At 38.3% G+C, this 15578-nt stretch overlaps 1 protein-coding gene across 3 annotated transcripts in view; it reads right to left on the reverse strand.

The window, feature by feature from the left end:
- Nucleotides 1-15578, reverse strand: part of bcas3 (BCAS3 microtubule associated cell migration factor) — a 260836-nt gene that overhangs the window by 192706 nt on the left and 52552 nt on the right. For all 3 annotated transcript variants that reach the window (XM_065281017.2, XM_065281016.2, XM_065281018.2), the window contains 2 exons: nucleotides 9745-9878; nucleotides 5569-5833 (listed from right to left, as the gene is read on the reverse strand). In XM_065281017.2, coding sequence (XP_065137089.1) covers nucleotides 5569-5833; nucleotides 9745-9878 — 399 coding nt within the window. The remainder of the gene's footprint in view (nucleotides 1-5568; nucleotides 5834-9744; nucleotides 9879-15578) is intronic.

Here is a 15578-nt window from a genome sequence, read left to right on the forward strand (position 1 = left end):
CACTTCTTTCAGCCGCCTCCTTTCACGCTAACGCTCCCAAAATATTACAAAACAGACGGAAAAGCAAGTAGAAAGTCTGATATCTAATCTCCGAAGCAAATATTAAGGAAAAGGATTTTAAAGTACAACAACAACAACTTTTGACTGATTATGGTGCAAAACGTTTCCTTTTCAGAAAATCAAGTTGTAAATACATTGTTTCGCAAGTTAAATTTTTAATGTCAGCGTGAATAAACGAAACTAAATGGTAACACTTTACAAAAAGTTTCATTGGTTAACATTAGTTAATGTATTGACTAACATGAACAAACCATAAGCAATACATTTGTTACCGTATTTATTAATTTTTGTTAATATTAGTTAATAGAAATAAAGCTTTTAATTGTTTGTTCATGTTAGTTCACAGTGCATTAACTAACGCTAACAAGATTTTAATAAAGTATTAATAATTTACATTAACAAAGATTAATAAATGCTGTGTAAGTGCAGTCTATTATTAGTTCATGTTAACTAATGTAGTTAAAGGAACAGTATGTAGGATTGTGGCCAAAACTGGTATTCCAATCACAAAACTTGTGGCTAAAACTGGTACTGCAATCACCCAACTGGTGGCCAATACACAAAATGACAACATAAACATCAGTTGAGGGCTGCAAATCCACTTTTTAAATGACAATATCCTGGCCGGACCACTGTTGTCAGTGATATAAATATTTGAAATGAAAATGATTTCTTAATGTCTAGTGACATATCAGGGCCATTTTATGATTAATTGATATAAATTTCTTACATACTGTTCCTTTAACTAATGTTAACTAATGAACCTTATTGTAAAGTGTTACCAACTAAATTTACAAATAATATTTACAAATTTATTAAAATAATGCATAATTATCTTTAAAAAAATTGCATTGCCAAATAAAAAATTATATATTTTGCTTGAAATTGATGTTAAAAGTCCACAATGTTCACATTTTTAACATCCAGTGTATGATCATTTAATAATTAGTTATATCATTAGTTTAATTAAATCTGTTAGATCATTGACAAAATGTTAATTGCTCTCTCATTTCTAAGTTGCTTTGGATAAAAGCATTTGCTAAAAGTAAATGTACTTGTATGAAAGAATAAAAAATGATGAATGGTTTGAAAATTAAAGAACTTGAATGTCAATGGCTGGATATGTAATTGAATGAGTCATTACAGCTCCTAGTATGAAACTATAGGAAAGGCCCTTGGAACCACAGAAAAGTACCGACCACTCTCTCTCTCTCTCGTCTTACGGTTTGATCTTAACTCAAAAGCCACATCCCTGCTAACCTCCCATCTACAGTCTTAAAAAAATTGGAATAATCCTCAAGGTTATAAAATCCGGACGGTCCAAGGTTTCCTCTAAGACACGTGAACTGAACACCACTCCGGGCTGCCGTTTCTTCGATTTCCCCATCCTGTTCCCAGTCCAAAAAATGTCACCTCAGAGCCCCGTTGTCACAGTGGCTCAGCGAGCTGAAGCAGATAGGACTAATTGTTGACAGGTGGTTCTAATGCTGTGCTTTGAAAAGTGAGTCTGATTTACGACAGGGCTTTCTGAGGCCCACTTTCACGGCTGCTGGTAAGCATCCTTAGACGAAACGCCAAGCATTCCCGCGCTGTGATGTCACAGCCTTGCTAGGCTCAAAGTGGAAACAGACAAAAAGTTATTGATCAGAAAAGATGAGGTATGGGTTGGGCCGTCAACTGATTAAAATCAAATAATTATATGCAGAACTACATCTAAATCACAAATAAAATTGCAACCAAGGAAAACCATGAAGCAGTTTACACAGGAAATATTTTGTATTACATCTGCAGCATAAGATTTTGCACAGTCTGCGCAGACTGAGGTGTGAAGTCACAAGTAGTTCAACGTTGAAAAACAACTTCTTTGCAGTCTTTTATAATGCGTGAAAGGTTCCTGCTCTCCATAAGTGTGATTCGATGAACATTCTTTTTAAATAAAACGAATCCCGCTTAATAAAACAGAATGTGAATCAGCTTCAGGCTTAGTGTGGTGTAGTTTGATAGAAGACTTTGGGTGACAGAGTATGTGAGCCTCTCCTGAACTCTTTTGAAGGGCTTTGCAAACACACCATGACCGACTCCAAGTGTGTATATCAGTGGGGTGTTTGCGGCATGTACGGGGTATTGATTAATCAGACCTCTGCTTTGTGGACTGAGGAGTGCTGATAGACAAACAAAACTGACAGGCATGCCAGCTCCTGTAGCAATCAGCAAAGAGTTGAGAAGTGTGCGTGTGTACGTACGGTCAGATGTGGTCAGTGTGAGTATGTTTGCAGCCAGGGACAGTGTTTGACAAACATCACACAGTATTGTGACAGAGGTGAATGGGCACAACCACAAGGTCTGCTGGGGTGACTCGATTAACCCCCAAATGGCCAGAAAATAATATGCATTTTTATATATTCGCATTATATATATATTTATTTTCACAATAAATGTGCACAAAAATTGCTAGAGATTGTTAATTGCGGGTATCTCATAGAAAAAACTTTTTTGGTTCTCAAATGAACTGTGGCAATTTACAGTGCTGTTAACTGACGAAAATCATACTTTTCATGCAGTGTTAAGTTACAAGTCCTTAAAGGAATATTACATTTTCTTAAAAGAAAAATCCATTTACTCACCACCATGTCATCCAAAATGTTGATGTCTTTCTTTGTTCAGTCGAGAAGAAATTATGTTTTTTGAGGAAAACATTGCAGGATTTTTCTAATTTTAATGGACTTTAATAGAGCCCAACATTTAATACTTAACTCAACACTTAACAGTTTTTCAACGGAGTTTCAAAGGACTATAAATGATCCCAAACGAGGCATAAGGGTCTTATCTAGCAAAACGATTGTCATTTTTGACAAGAAAAATAAAAAATATACACTTTTAAACCACAACTTCTCGTCTAGATCCGGTCGTGATGCGCCAGCGTGACCCCACGCAATACATCATGACGTCAAGAGGTCACAGAGGACGAATGCGAAACTCTGCCCCAGTGTTTACAAGTGTTGAGAAAGAGGACCGTTCCTACGTTGTTGTATGTCGAATGATACTAATTAATGTCTTTGTGTCAGTTTATTGTTTACAATGGTCCGCAAATGTGCGTTTTATATATGTAACACGCGACCTCTCTACGTCACTACGCATTTACGTTAGGTCACGCAAGGACCTAGACAAGAAGTTGTGGTTTAAAAGTGCATATTTTTTATTTTCTTGTCAAAAATGACAATCGTTTCGCTAGATAAGAACCTTATGCCTCGTTTGGGATCGTTTATAGTCCTTTGAAACTCCGTTGAAAAAACTGTTAAGTGTTGAGTTAAGTATAAATGTTGGGATCTATTAAAGTCCATTAAAATGAGAAAAATCCTGCAATGTTTTCATCAAAAAACATAATTTCTTCTTGACTGAACAAAGAAAGACATTAACATTTTGGATGACATGGTGGTGAGTAAATTATCTGGATTTTTTTTTAAGAAAATTGACCATTCCTTTTATAGAAGCATTTCTTTCTTGCATTTTCGAACCCTTTTTACTGCAAAAAAACCTTTATGGCAATTACAAGTTCTGTAAATCTTAAAAACGTTTGCACTTAAATTTTTAAGTATAATCATCTTGGATTAACATGTCATTTCAACTTTGATTTTTTTTACTTGACAAATGAGAAGTTGCTATAACTTATAAAATAAAGTTGAAATAAGTTAAGCTAATTCAAATTTAATTTATTATAAGTTGCAGCAACTCGTCACTAGTCAAGATAAAAAATCAAAGTTGAAATGTAATGTAAATTCAAGTTGATTATACTTTTTAGAGATGTAAAAGGTTGGGAGACATAAAGCCAAACAAAGAAACTTTCAGGATTCTTGCGAGGAGTGCAGATGCAAGTCACAAAACGGCAACACCATCAAAAATGAGATAATGATATTGACCGAATGCTCTTAGCACATATTATATTAAGGCCATTCAAAAATACCAGTTTGTCGAGCTAATAGATTTTTACCCGGGTAAAGAAGGTTTACAGAATTGAGTAGGATATTGACCGATTTTTTTTACATTTTAGCTTTATTCAGAAATGACAGTGAAGAGTGACTGGAGAGAGATAAGCTGGGTTTGGGAAACAACCGTGGATCATATTAACTCATTCCCCACCAGCCATTTTTTGAAAAGTTGCCCGCCAGCATTTTATGTGGTTTTCACAAAAGTTTCACAAAATGCCTTTCAATAATTTCTTTTATAAAAAATATATAAACATAGAAATATATCAAATGAAACAACAAACCCGCTGCTTTTAAACAAACAATAAACAAAACAGGGAAAAACCGTTTCATCCTACCTATTTTTTTTGTGCTTATAAACTCTTGGGTATTTTTCTTTAAAAATACAATTTGTTAGCAAAAAGCTGAAATAAATGAAAGGAATTTTGTTGGAGATCAAATTCAGAATTAGGGTTGCACCAATATATCGTCCGACGATGCTTGCTATTCTTCTCAATGAATTACGATAAAATGTCGCTACATCCAAAAGCCAGGGGGCGCACTTGTGCAGAAACTCAATGTGCGCTGCAGACGAGAAACTATACACACACAGCTCCAGGAAATATATTGCTGTTCTTCAAACTTTTTCAGGTTTTTTCATGATAATAAAGAATATGCATAATAATTATGTTTGACGAGTGTTACTTGCGACTCAAACTAACAGTGATTTCAGATCAATAAGGACTTACTGATCAAAAGCCGTAGTACACGAAATAGCTGTGAATAATATCGGCTGTGCGATTAAGAATAGTTACCGGCCACGTATTATTAGTGTATATTGGCATTTATCGGTGCACCCCTATTCAGAATGATGATCAAAACATACATAGAGTTTAAAATTAGTAAATAACGTTTTGGCTTCAGTTTTGCCATAAATTGGGTAAGTGCCAATAGATTATCCATCTAGTGGATAATCGCGGTATTGCAGATTAACATAAAACTTCTTCAGGGACAAGTTTTTATGCAAATGTTTTCTTTTAATTGATGAGATGGCGGGGAAAGTGTTAAAACTTGGGTCCCTTGTGAGTACTTGGAACTGAATACAACCCGAATGAGGCAGCTAAGAGCATCACAGCTATGCCCAAATGTGTGGTTCAGCATTTTCACATTTTTAATTCTGACTTTAATCATTGGCTATGTTTCTAGTTGCATCTTAAGTATTTTTGCAGCTCTTTTAGTATGTCTTGCCAAAAAACATTAGTGCACTTAGGGGGTTTTGCAGCAGAAGAGTGTCAAATTTGTAATATAAAATAAGGCATTTCAATTACTGACTAATAACCTTTTCATTACCATTAAAATGAAATTACTGAACCTAAAGAATATAAGAGCTTGATAAAATGCTCATTTACAAAAAACGTGAGAGAGAGAAAGAAGGGAAAGAAATAGTTTAATACAATAAGCAAATTGTTTTCCATTTCTGGACCTGTCACAAAAACATGAAGACACATTAGATATTAGTTTCTCAAAAAAACATGTGTTTGCTCACCATGTAGTGGTGATCCAGATGGGCTGCTTGAAAGCCCAGGAATGGGGCTGCACCGGCCACCCTGCTTGCTGGTCAGCTCCTGCTCGATCTCCTCCAGGCCGGCGCTCTTCTGGAAACGGCTCATGCGATTGACCACGCGTGGGGACATGTGGGTTCGCGCGCACGGCGCTCCGCCGTACGGGTTGATGGGAAAGACATGCGAGGTTCCTCGAAGAGTACTGATCACCACCCAGCGGCAGTCATGGCTGAAGCAGATGTCCTGCACCTGGAAGAACAGACATCAGCTTTGCATTTGTACAACATTTGTTGTCATTTATGTTATTCATTATTTGAATCAGTGCAGCATTTGGTATGCAAATTACAGAATCTCCAAACACGCATTTTGCGTATAAAATCATTTTAATCATTTAGCGGCAGATTATTGGTTGTCTCTATATCGAAACATATGCACACACCATGCCTCTTTTTATAAAGGCTTAAGCAATACAGCCTGACTTACAAGATGTCACTATTAAATGTCAAGTCAATACTTGAAATAAAAGGCAACATAAGGTTAAGACGCATGGTTTCCTGTTTAGACGCATAGATAAAATCTCCCAAAAATGTGTCACGGTACGCTTGAAAAGAATGGGAAAGAGGTGTTGATAATCACGCTATGGTGCTGATCAACAGGTTTCAGTTATTGGCAGGAAAACCTGAACAGTTAACCTCACCTTTAAATTTACATAACATTTTACAACAAAACCACCAAAACACCAATGACTATGTTGTATGGTACAGTAATACAACCAACCTACAATTCTGTCAGTATCTAATGGCTATCGACCACAAGAAAGTGTCCCCTAATGTAGCTCTCTGAAAAGAAAGATCTGAATCAAATACACTTGCATACTGTATGTTTTCAGAAACCTCACTCTTGACCTTACCACACCGCAATGTGCCATCAGCAAATCACACCTAATGGCATTTCTACCACACTTTCATGGATAGCCATCAGCTACTGGAATGCATCCGTCTGAAGATCTGATCGATCTGATTTTAGCTTATTCTGCTATATCTGTCTCAGATCAGTCTTATGGTGAATACAGCAATCAAGAGATCAGCGATGAGTCAAGAACAGTGACCTAACAATGCCATTCCTTCGTTTTTTTTACACTGGGCAATCTCTTAAAGATCTTTTAGGTAAGCAGCGCAACGTTAAATGAGTTCAAATCTGACACAAGACAGGCAACAAACCAAATGAGCTATTTGGTCAGTCATGTGCCGCCCCGAACAGCTAAAACAGTGTATGGCCTCGGGCAACGCCAGCCGTCAGCAGCGAGTTATTTACCTTCACGCACACTGAGGTCATTCCTGGTAGTCAGAACAAGCACAGCCAAGCCAGATAAGGCCGGGTGCCTGCGTCCGCCCACGAGGCATTATCGTTCCTTTTATTTGTTGTGCTCAAGATAAATCGTCTCGGAGGGTGCTTGCTTTCTGCAGTTTGCGCTGTTTACAATGCCAGATCAAAGCCAACGCATGGCCAGGCAGCAAACCTGGCATGAGCCGGTGACAGATTAACCACCTTTCCCATTTGAGTAGAGCTGCGGGCCACCTCGGCCCCGTGCTCGCAGACGAGGGAAAACGAGAATGTTTTACACGCTCTGTTCCAGCTACCTGCCATGCCTGGAGCTGCAGAGACACATCCTCATTAAGGAACAGTAGCACCTTAAAACGTCACCCACGGGGCAGTATTCAGCCTGCAATTTGGCATTTTTGACCCGGCACGGAGTGCATTTGAAGGTTAAAGGGACGAATGAGACGAAAAACTACTTTAATAGCCATTACGGTGTATATATAGGGCAATATGAGTACAAGTCCTAAATATACACCTGACTTACTCACAGGCACGTAGCACATGGTGAAATAATTCTAGTTTTAATTATAGTGTTGTGTTAATATTTGTAATGTGATTTAAACTAAGACAAATATGTCTGGCATGCTTTTAGAAGGCAGACCGAGACAAAAAAAGTGTCAGACGGATGTAAGTTCTACGAACTGGAGCAGAGAGCAGGCTTGTGTGCGTATCCAAACATGACACTACCCGAGAAAGCAAGGGTCTTAGCCCTTTCAGAATAAATATTAGTTTAACTTAAGCAAATAAAACCTTACGATTTGCCAACTAGAGGAGATATTTTGGTGGAGCAGCTGCAAGGCTAAATGGATGAAACGGCATTTGGAAGAGAAGAAAACTAAATCGCTGTAATCATTTCCCAAACTGATTTGTGCAATAACTTAATAGATCACAAAAGTAAATTAAACTTTAAAGCACCCAGATAGATTACCAAGCTTTGGCAGACGCTAATGATCAGATCATGTCCTTAGATGTCCCCTTGAACTATTCAACCTGAATAATGTTATTCAAACATAATAAAACACGGCATACCCTTTTAAAAATGGCATCATTCCTAAATTTAAGGTATCTTATAATTGAAAAAAGGGAAAAGCTTTATTTGGTAATGTCTCAATTGCATAATGGGCCAAGCTTGACATCACAGCAGTACAAGCAGTTATCAAGCTCAAATCTGTTTCATATAAATCTTTGTTGAATCCGGATTTATAAAGCTGTGCTGAAACAGGGAAATTATAGAGGTTCTTCTGCGTTTTCAACAGTCTATTAACAGTGACTATGGAAAGAGATGTTGGACCAGTGGGAATGTCCTCTGGCTACGACCTCACAGCCCAAGATATCATAGGTGTTATAAGCCTCAAGCTCGACCCTGAGGTGCAACAGTAAGAGCTTTGGTCAGGAGCACAATCTAAGCTCTCACCAGCTGTCTGAGGTATTTTTAGCAACTTTTTTTGAGCAGTTGTGGAGATTGAAAACACATTGGCAACACTAATAGTTTCAGGTCTTCGAATTCCAGAGTGCAGAAAACTGGATGTGGTGGCCACAGATGCTCAGAGCATAAATATTTCAAGTAGATCCATGCAATATAGTTTTAAACTTGGGCAAACTTGGATTTCAGTAAATACTACAAATGACAAAAAAAGCATTTACTAAAGCTGCTTTTAAAAATTGACGCACCCTCAAAGTTGTGTTCATACATCACACGTGTAAGGCAGATGTAAGGATAATGTAACGTTGCAGATAACTAAATGTACAGCCCATAAATCTTACCTGCACTTGCTATCTAACAAAAAATGGCCTACATGAAGCAACAGAGGAAAATGGTGCAGACAGGAGTGCCGTGTTTTGCTTTGTGTGCAGTTCGGTGGTACATGTCTCTTGACAGTATTTAGATAACACACACAGGGATCCACAGACGATGAAAAGCATGTTCAAATTGCACATTTCCAGAAACGTACAAGCAGAGGCAACCATAAACAGTTGTGGGTGGCCCACAAAGACTTTAAATGATTATGCTAATGAATAAAAGAGTCCGCAAAGGCAATATTTCATCTCAATAACTCTCTTGAAAAAAACTAGTTTACATGTGTTTGTGAGCAAGCTTTGATGTGTAATTTCATATACCACACTGCACATGTATTACTTAACAATACAAGACAGGCATTTTTTTGTTGATACATCCTCCATTTTGAGGACGAAAGTTTGTGTATGTTTGCGGAAGTAACCAAAAGTGCAACAAAGTATGGGTGACATACTGTAGCTAAACAAATGTATGTCTTGACAACTCAACCTTTGCCAATTTAATATTTATCTGCACTGAAATAGCTTTTCTTTTTTAAACATAATTTGAACCACATTATTGCAACCAGAAATAAGAAATAATAAATACAATGATTATTCAACATATTACATACAGATCACGGAAAATACACGGTTTGGTCTGGTTTATTTATATTGCCAATGATTTCCCAGATCTGTGAATGTTTCTCATTGTGCATTTAAAATTCCAGTGTCAAAGAGCTGAACAATAAGTTCAAAACAAATAACTACGACACACCTTAAAACATTGTTCCTGCTTTGGTGTACACAGGACGCATTAGGTATGTTACGGAAATGTTACTAGGTCCCCTTTACGGGAGTGATGCCAGAAACAATGTGTTTGCGCTCACACAAAAGGCACGCTGGCAATTTAATGGGACTTTTTTGGGATCAACATGCTTTTTAAATGGGGTAATACAGTTTGTGATTTTAAGTATATGCGTGTGAATTGCATATATAGTTTTTACCTTAGCTTCAGTCTCTCCTCTGTGCAGTGTGTACAGATGATGAACTGCACTCTGGGAAGACGCCCATGGGTGGGTGATGATTTGAAAAACATGAAAGTCATGGCCAAGTGTGTCTGCAGTCACCAGCAACATACCTGTAGATCACAGAAAACTACTTGTTATGTGTCGATTTATCAGAGAACTTGATGAACAATCTCATTGCAATGAAAAGGACTAGCATTCACAATATGAATTTCAGTAGGGGTTCGCAGGGCCAAAAACTAACACAGGGTTAGTTGTACCACGGACTGTTTACATTGTTGCACAAGGTTGAGCATTTAGTTTTTCCCGGTATTTTTTCATGCTGCCAATAGACAATCTCCTGCAAATTATTGGAAATGTATAATGTTTTTCCAGAGAGTTATTGATGAACGAGTGTTTTGGTGGCATTTTAGTAAATTTTTTTCATCATATGTTTTTTTCGGTTTCTAAGTTGGGTGTGTAAGATACCAAATCCAATGCAATGTCATATAAATCAGTGTCTTGTTGACTAAACATAGCATCGTTTTGAAATATGTCTGCAGCTCTTAACAACGTGTTTACAACAATTTTGACCCAGCGAGGTTAATTGTAACGCTGTGTTACAACTAACCCCTCAGCACTTACAATATGAAAACCGCTAACGTTAGCGTAATTCTCACCGTTGTTTTAAATAGACTACACACAAATGATTGCTGGCTACCAACAAAATAAATGTTACTGTCTTATCAAAAATCATGTGTCAAATGTATTTTTGTTCATATCTTTAATATTGACTGAATAAGGTCACGTCAAAGATTGAAATCATAATGAAATGAATGGCTAAAATCAGACTCTGATGCTCATTATCTCAGAATTTGATTTTGAAACTGTAGTATGGTTATTACACATACTCACATATAAAAAAAATCATAATTGTGCTGCTTTTTCTCATATATTTAGACATTTGCATCAATTTATTATTGAACTATTGTTAGAAAAGGGCTGGCTGGATGAATGAATACAGTGTGGATACCTATCTGTTACAGACAGATATATAAACAATATCCACTTCAAGTATATAGTACACAAAATAGTATTGAAATATTTGCCTGCAAACTTAATTTTTAGCAAGTGTTACAACTAACCCCCCGCCTGTTACAATTAACCCCACCTATGGGGTAAGTTGTAACGTTTGCACTTCTGTCACGTTTGGTGTAATTATCCAAGAATGATAAGTTATAAAAGCAAACTTGAAAATGTTCATTTGTAGCAGAGATGTGTGTGTTGCTTGTGTAAAAATATAATTAATCAAACTCAAATATTTTTTGAATGATTGAGCCAAAAAGCGTTAGGTTGTGCCCCGCTCTATATTGGTTAACACAATGTAGGCTAACATGGCCGATGCAAGTTCACATCTGAAAAACAATTCTGGGCTTAAACTTTAGGACTTTTTCCCAGACAGGGTTTAGATTAATCCAGAACTAGGCCCTGATTGTAATTAAGAGATTAATGTAGTTTTTAACAAACAAACCTTACAAAAACATCACTGATGTGCATTTTAAAGATAAAACAATGGCACTAATATATGTTAACATACAGTATGTCGATACAAAATGGTTTTAAATTAAGGCAGCTAAAACATGCATTTTAGTCTAGGACTAGTATAAGCCCTGTCCTGGAAACCACCTCCATAAATTGCAAAACAATGGCACCTAGGGTGCCTTCGAGGACCAAACATTTCATGAGACACGTTTACATGGCTGCAAAGGACAAACATGTTCCACAGCCTTTCCACTGCAATTTGTGCTCTAGAATTATCTACACGCCAAGATCTTCCTTTAGCTGTCAGAGACGGAGAGCATGCAGATCCGTTTTAAACACAACCGCAGGAGAACCCAAGTGGAACCTCTGATGACAGAGCCTCTCATTTTCCCACTTTTATTTGAAGTCAGTGAAACTACAGAAAGTCGAAGACCTTACTGTAAACAACACACTTACTAAACCACACCAGAAAAAGCTCAAATGTAACCTCCGTGAAAATGCATCTCCACATACAACTTATTCCTAAAAGCAGTGTTAGAGCACTACGGGCTATTTTTCCACACACATGAAAGTCGGGTCACTACTGCTTTGGAAAATCTTTCCAAGACTCCAAGATATAAATGGATTTAGCCTCTGCCTTTCAATCTTACTGACAATAATTAGTGATTTTCCAACACTGGATCTTCAAGGGTGAGTTCATAGAGGGGTTTGATTTGTGGCGAGTCTTTATTGGGTGGTCTGACAAATCAGAAGATCAGAAGAAACCGCAAACACACGCAAAGAAAAAAACGACCAATGGGTGACAATAGAATAGAGGTAATCCTGAATGAGCTCATCCGCCCTATTTTTATCCACATGGCATTTTCGTTTTTGACACTTAGAATTAGCAACTACTTTAGGTGTGGCTTTGTCATCTAACAGAGCGTCGGGACAGGAAGCGAGGAGGAAGGGATGCGGCTGCGAAGCGAGGGTCACGCTGAGATTGCGCCTACGAGAAAGAAAAACAGAGTCGGCCAGTGAATTAGACAGTGGTTAGCTATTTATGCTGTATCAGAAGACTAAACCAAGTTACGGCCTGGCCATAAAGTAACCCACGCCCCAAATGAGGTGCCAAGCCACAAGAAGCATTTGCGTCAACTGGGAATACATGGAAAAAAGTGCCTTCTAATTATAGAGGCTACAAACGGAAGCGCAGAGTGATTAGGAGTTTAGGCGCTGCGGTATGTTTATCTGGGAGCTTCCTCTCGCTCGCCCAGCCGCTCGCTCGCTCTCGCGCTCACCCAGGCTTTGACAGACGAGGCTTGGCCGGCTCGCTGGGATGCGAGTTTGCTGATGGTACACTCTGTTCTCCAAAAAGCCAGCAGAGACTGGAAACCAAGCGCTGGGGCTTTTGTGGCCTTGTTGAAATACAGGGCCTTGCAGAGAGGCGTCAGTTGGTTAGCCTGTGGGAAGCTAAATTAAAAAGGGACCTTCTCCGTGCTGGTAAGATGCCATAAATTTTAGGAACCAGAGACGTTTAGGCAGTTTTTGACACGTTCTATTTATAACACCTTGTCTAAAATGTTATTTATGACTTTTAGCAAGAACCACACATTTTCTCTGCAACCATACATCAATTTCTATACATATTATAGAGTCTTAGAATGTGGTGGCTCTCTGTGTTGTTTTGTTTTCCCCTTAACAAGTCTTTGAACGCTGCTAAGTCCCATCAAAGCAACAGCACTGTTTTATTTCAAAATTGTCGGATGCATTCTACTCGACCGACTCCGATGATCTCAGCAGCCCAAAAAGTGAGCAAACAGGCCTCCAACTTGGCAAAGTCTGAGAACTGAAAGAAAAGTATCCATTTCAAATGAACAACACTTGCCAAAGACCTTTGAAAAAGAGGAAATCTCAAATTATAAACATGTGGATAAACCTTAACAGGGAGGATGCTGGGAATCGGGGTGTGCTAATACCAGAGACGTGAACTATTTTCACAATTTAACAAGAAAAAAAAGAGCAAATAAACATTTCGATCACTTTCAAGCTTTGTCCTTGTGGTTGCCTGCATCAGTCGTAAAAGCACGACCCCGCGAGCAAGCGCCAGTGTGTGCGTGAGCTCATGGGTCCTTTGTGAGTACGCTGGACGCCTCTCTCGTCATGCTGCACTTACGGAGGTGTTTATAAAAAGCTGTGGAACACACACACACAAAAGGTTGCACATCTCACATCAAAGCCACCCACTCAAGCCTGGAGCAAGCAACACTCACTTAGTCCAGAGGCCACCCTCACTCCAACCATCAGATAACAGTACTAAGGAGAGGAGGAGACCTGCATGGGTCAACATGCAGTCAATAACTTGTTAATCTTTTACAGACTAAGTGAGAACTTCTAAAAGCTGGACTGTTTGATCCCAACCTGAAGGGCGGCTTTTGTGCGTATGCGCTCGGAGCTAGGGATGGGGCGGGTGGCGTACCAGGGCCTGGCACAGCGTTTCGCGGTGAGCCAGGCGAGATGTAATGCCATCTCCAGTTTCCATTCCTCTGGGTTGCAGGGATTACTGCTGCGGATTCCAGAGCGGGATGCAAGCACATCACGCAGCGCTGCACGGCCACGAATACTGTTTATCTAGGCACGTTGGTACCAAGGATATGCTCTTTAAACATGGTACACTGCTCATGTGGGCATGCTGGCTTGGAGAGACACTCAACGCTCTTAGCTATGAAACCACATCCACAATTCAATTGAGAGCTTTGAGGACAGGAGGGGGAAAAAGTGGGTGGGGAAAAAGGTGCCTGCGGTTCATTTGATCCGCATTCAAGCATAAAGAAGGAGAATGTTTATGTATTTGCTTTACAGCCAAACCACCTGTAAGCGCTTGAATATTAATAGATCATAAAGGCTTTTCTCGGCAAGAGGCAATCATTGCTTTAATACAACACTTCAACGAAATTCGCCTTCTATGGAATTGGTGTAACCAAGGTGACCATGAGGTCACGTCCACAAAATAAGGATGGAATAGTCTATCGCTATATTTCCTGTGCTGATAGTAGGGGGAAATCTGTGGAGAGGAGTTAAATATAGTAAATTCTGTTAAACGAAATGTCAGCTGGAAAAAAATGAACGAAATGTTTAACAAACACGAGGGGCGGGGAATGTGCAGAACACTGAATAATTCTTGTCGGAATTCTCTGGAAATCCGAAAAGCGCTTTCTTCGAAACCTAATTCGAGGACAAGAAAAAACGTTTGTAACCACATAGCAACACCATGGACTAACAACAGCTCATAAAATGCTGGCATCTTGGCATCAAGCTATGGACCTACAATAGTACTGTGCAAAAGTCTTAGGCCACCACCACCACCAGACTTTTAATGTCCATCCATATTTATTTTATTAAAATACAAACAGAAAATAAAGGAAATATGTACAAAAAAATAAAAATTTAATTATCATGACTAAATGTCTTCTTTAGGCATCGTCTGTGTTTAGTGTGACCTCTCTTGGCACTAAACACATCTTGAGCATTTTTGAGCAGAATGAAGTAAAAAAACTAATTTCTTTAAAATTAGAAATTAGTATTAAATTTTATTTGGGTTTAAAAGATCCTGCAGTTTCCTGTTATTGCTCAAGTGGAAGGGGAGTTTACCCTAAAAACTTGACACATCAGTTTACATTTTTATACTGATTTTAATACTATATACACATATATGATCACTATAACATTGCAAAAACAACAAATCTAAATCTGGCATGGTGGCCTAAGACTTTTGCACAGTACTGTATGTTTTTTAACCTCCCAAGACCCGAGCTTTGGTTTGTATTTTTTTTCCACAGATTTCTTCCAGCTATTTTGGGGTTAGGAAGAATCAATAAATATAATAACCAAATATTTTTCTTTCAACATGAAGCAGTGTAATTGTCCACGTTTGTGTACAACAGGTACCAGATAAAGTATAAAATTATGTGCAAACAACCAAAACAGGTCTTAAATTAAAAAATACAGTTATCATTACTGTTGCTCAATTTGTAGGTTTACGTTTATGCATACCTAAAATGAATAGGTTATCATTCGACCATAAAATGCTTTGATGCCTAACAGCACTAGGATACCCATTTACACTCATTGGTGGAAAGCACAGTCTCTTTTGAAAGTTTAGTCAGCCTAAAATAGGCCTTTGTTGGATTTTTTAAAGCCCCAGATAAATGAACTAAATCGTAATCTCTAGATTAGAGTCCAACTGTAGAAATTAGGAGGATGGAACAGACTGAAATCCTTTCTCAGGAAAGTCTTTATAATTTCTGTGCTTC

This window comes from Paramisgurnus dabryanus, chromosome 8 (genome assembly GCF_030506205.2).
Source record: "Paramisgurnus dabryanus chromosome 8, PD_genome_1.1, whole genome shotgun sequence".
Classification (NCBI taxonomy): Eukaryota; Metazoa; Chordata; class Actinopteri; order Cypriniformes; family Cobitidae; genus Paramisgurnus; species Paramisgurnus dabryanus.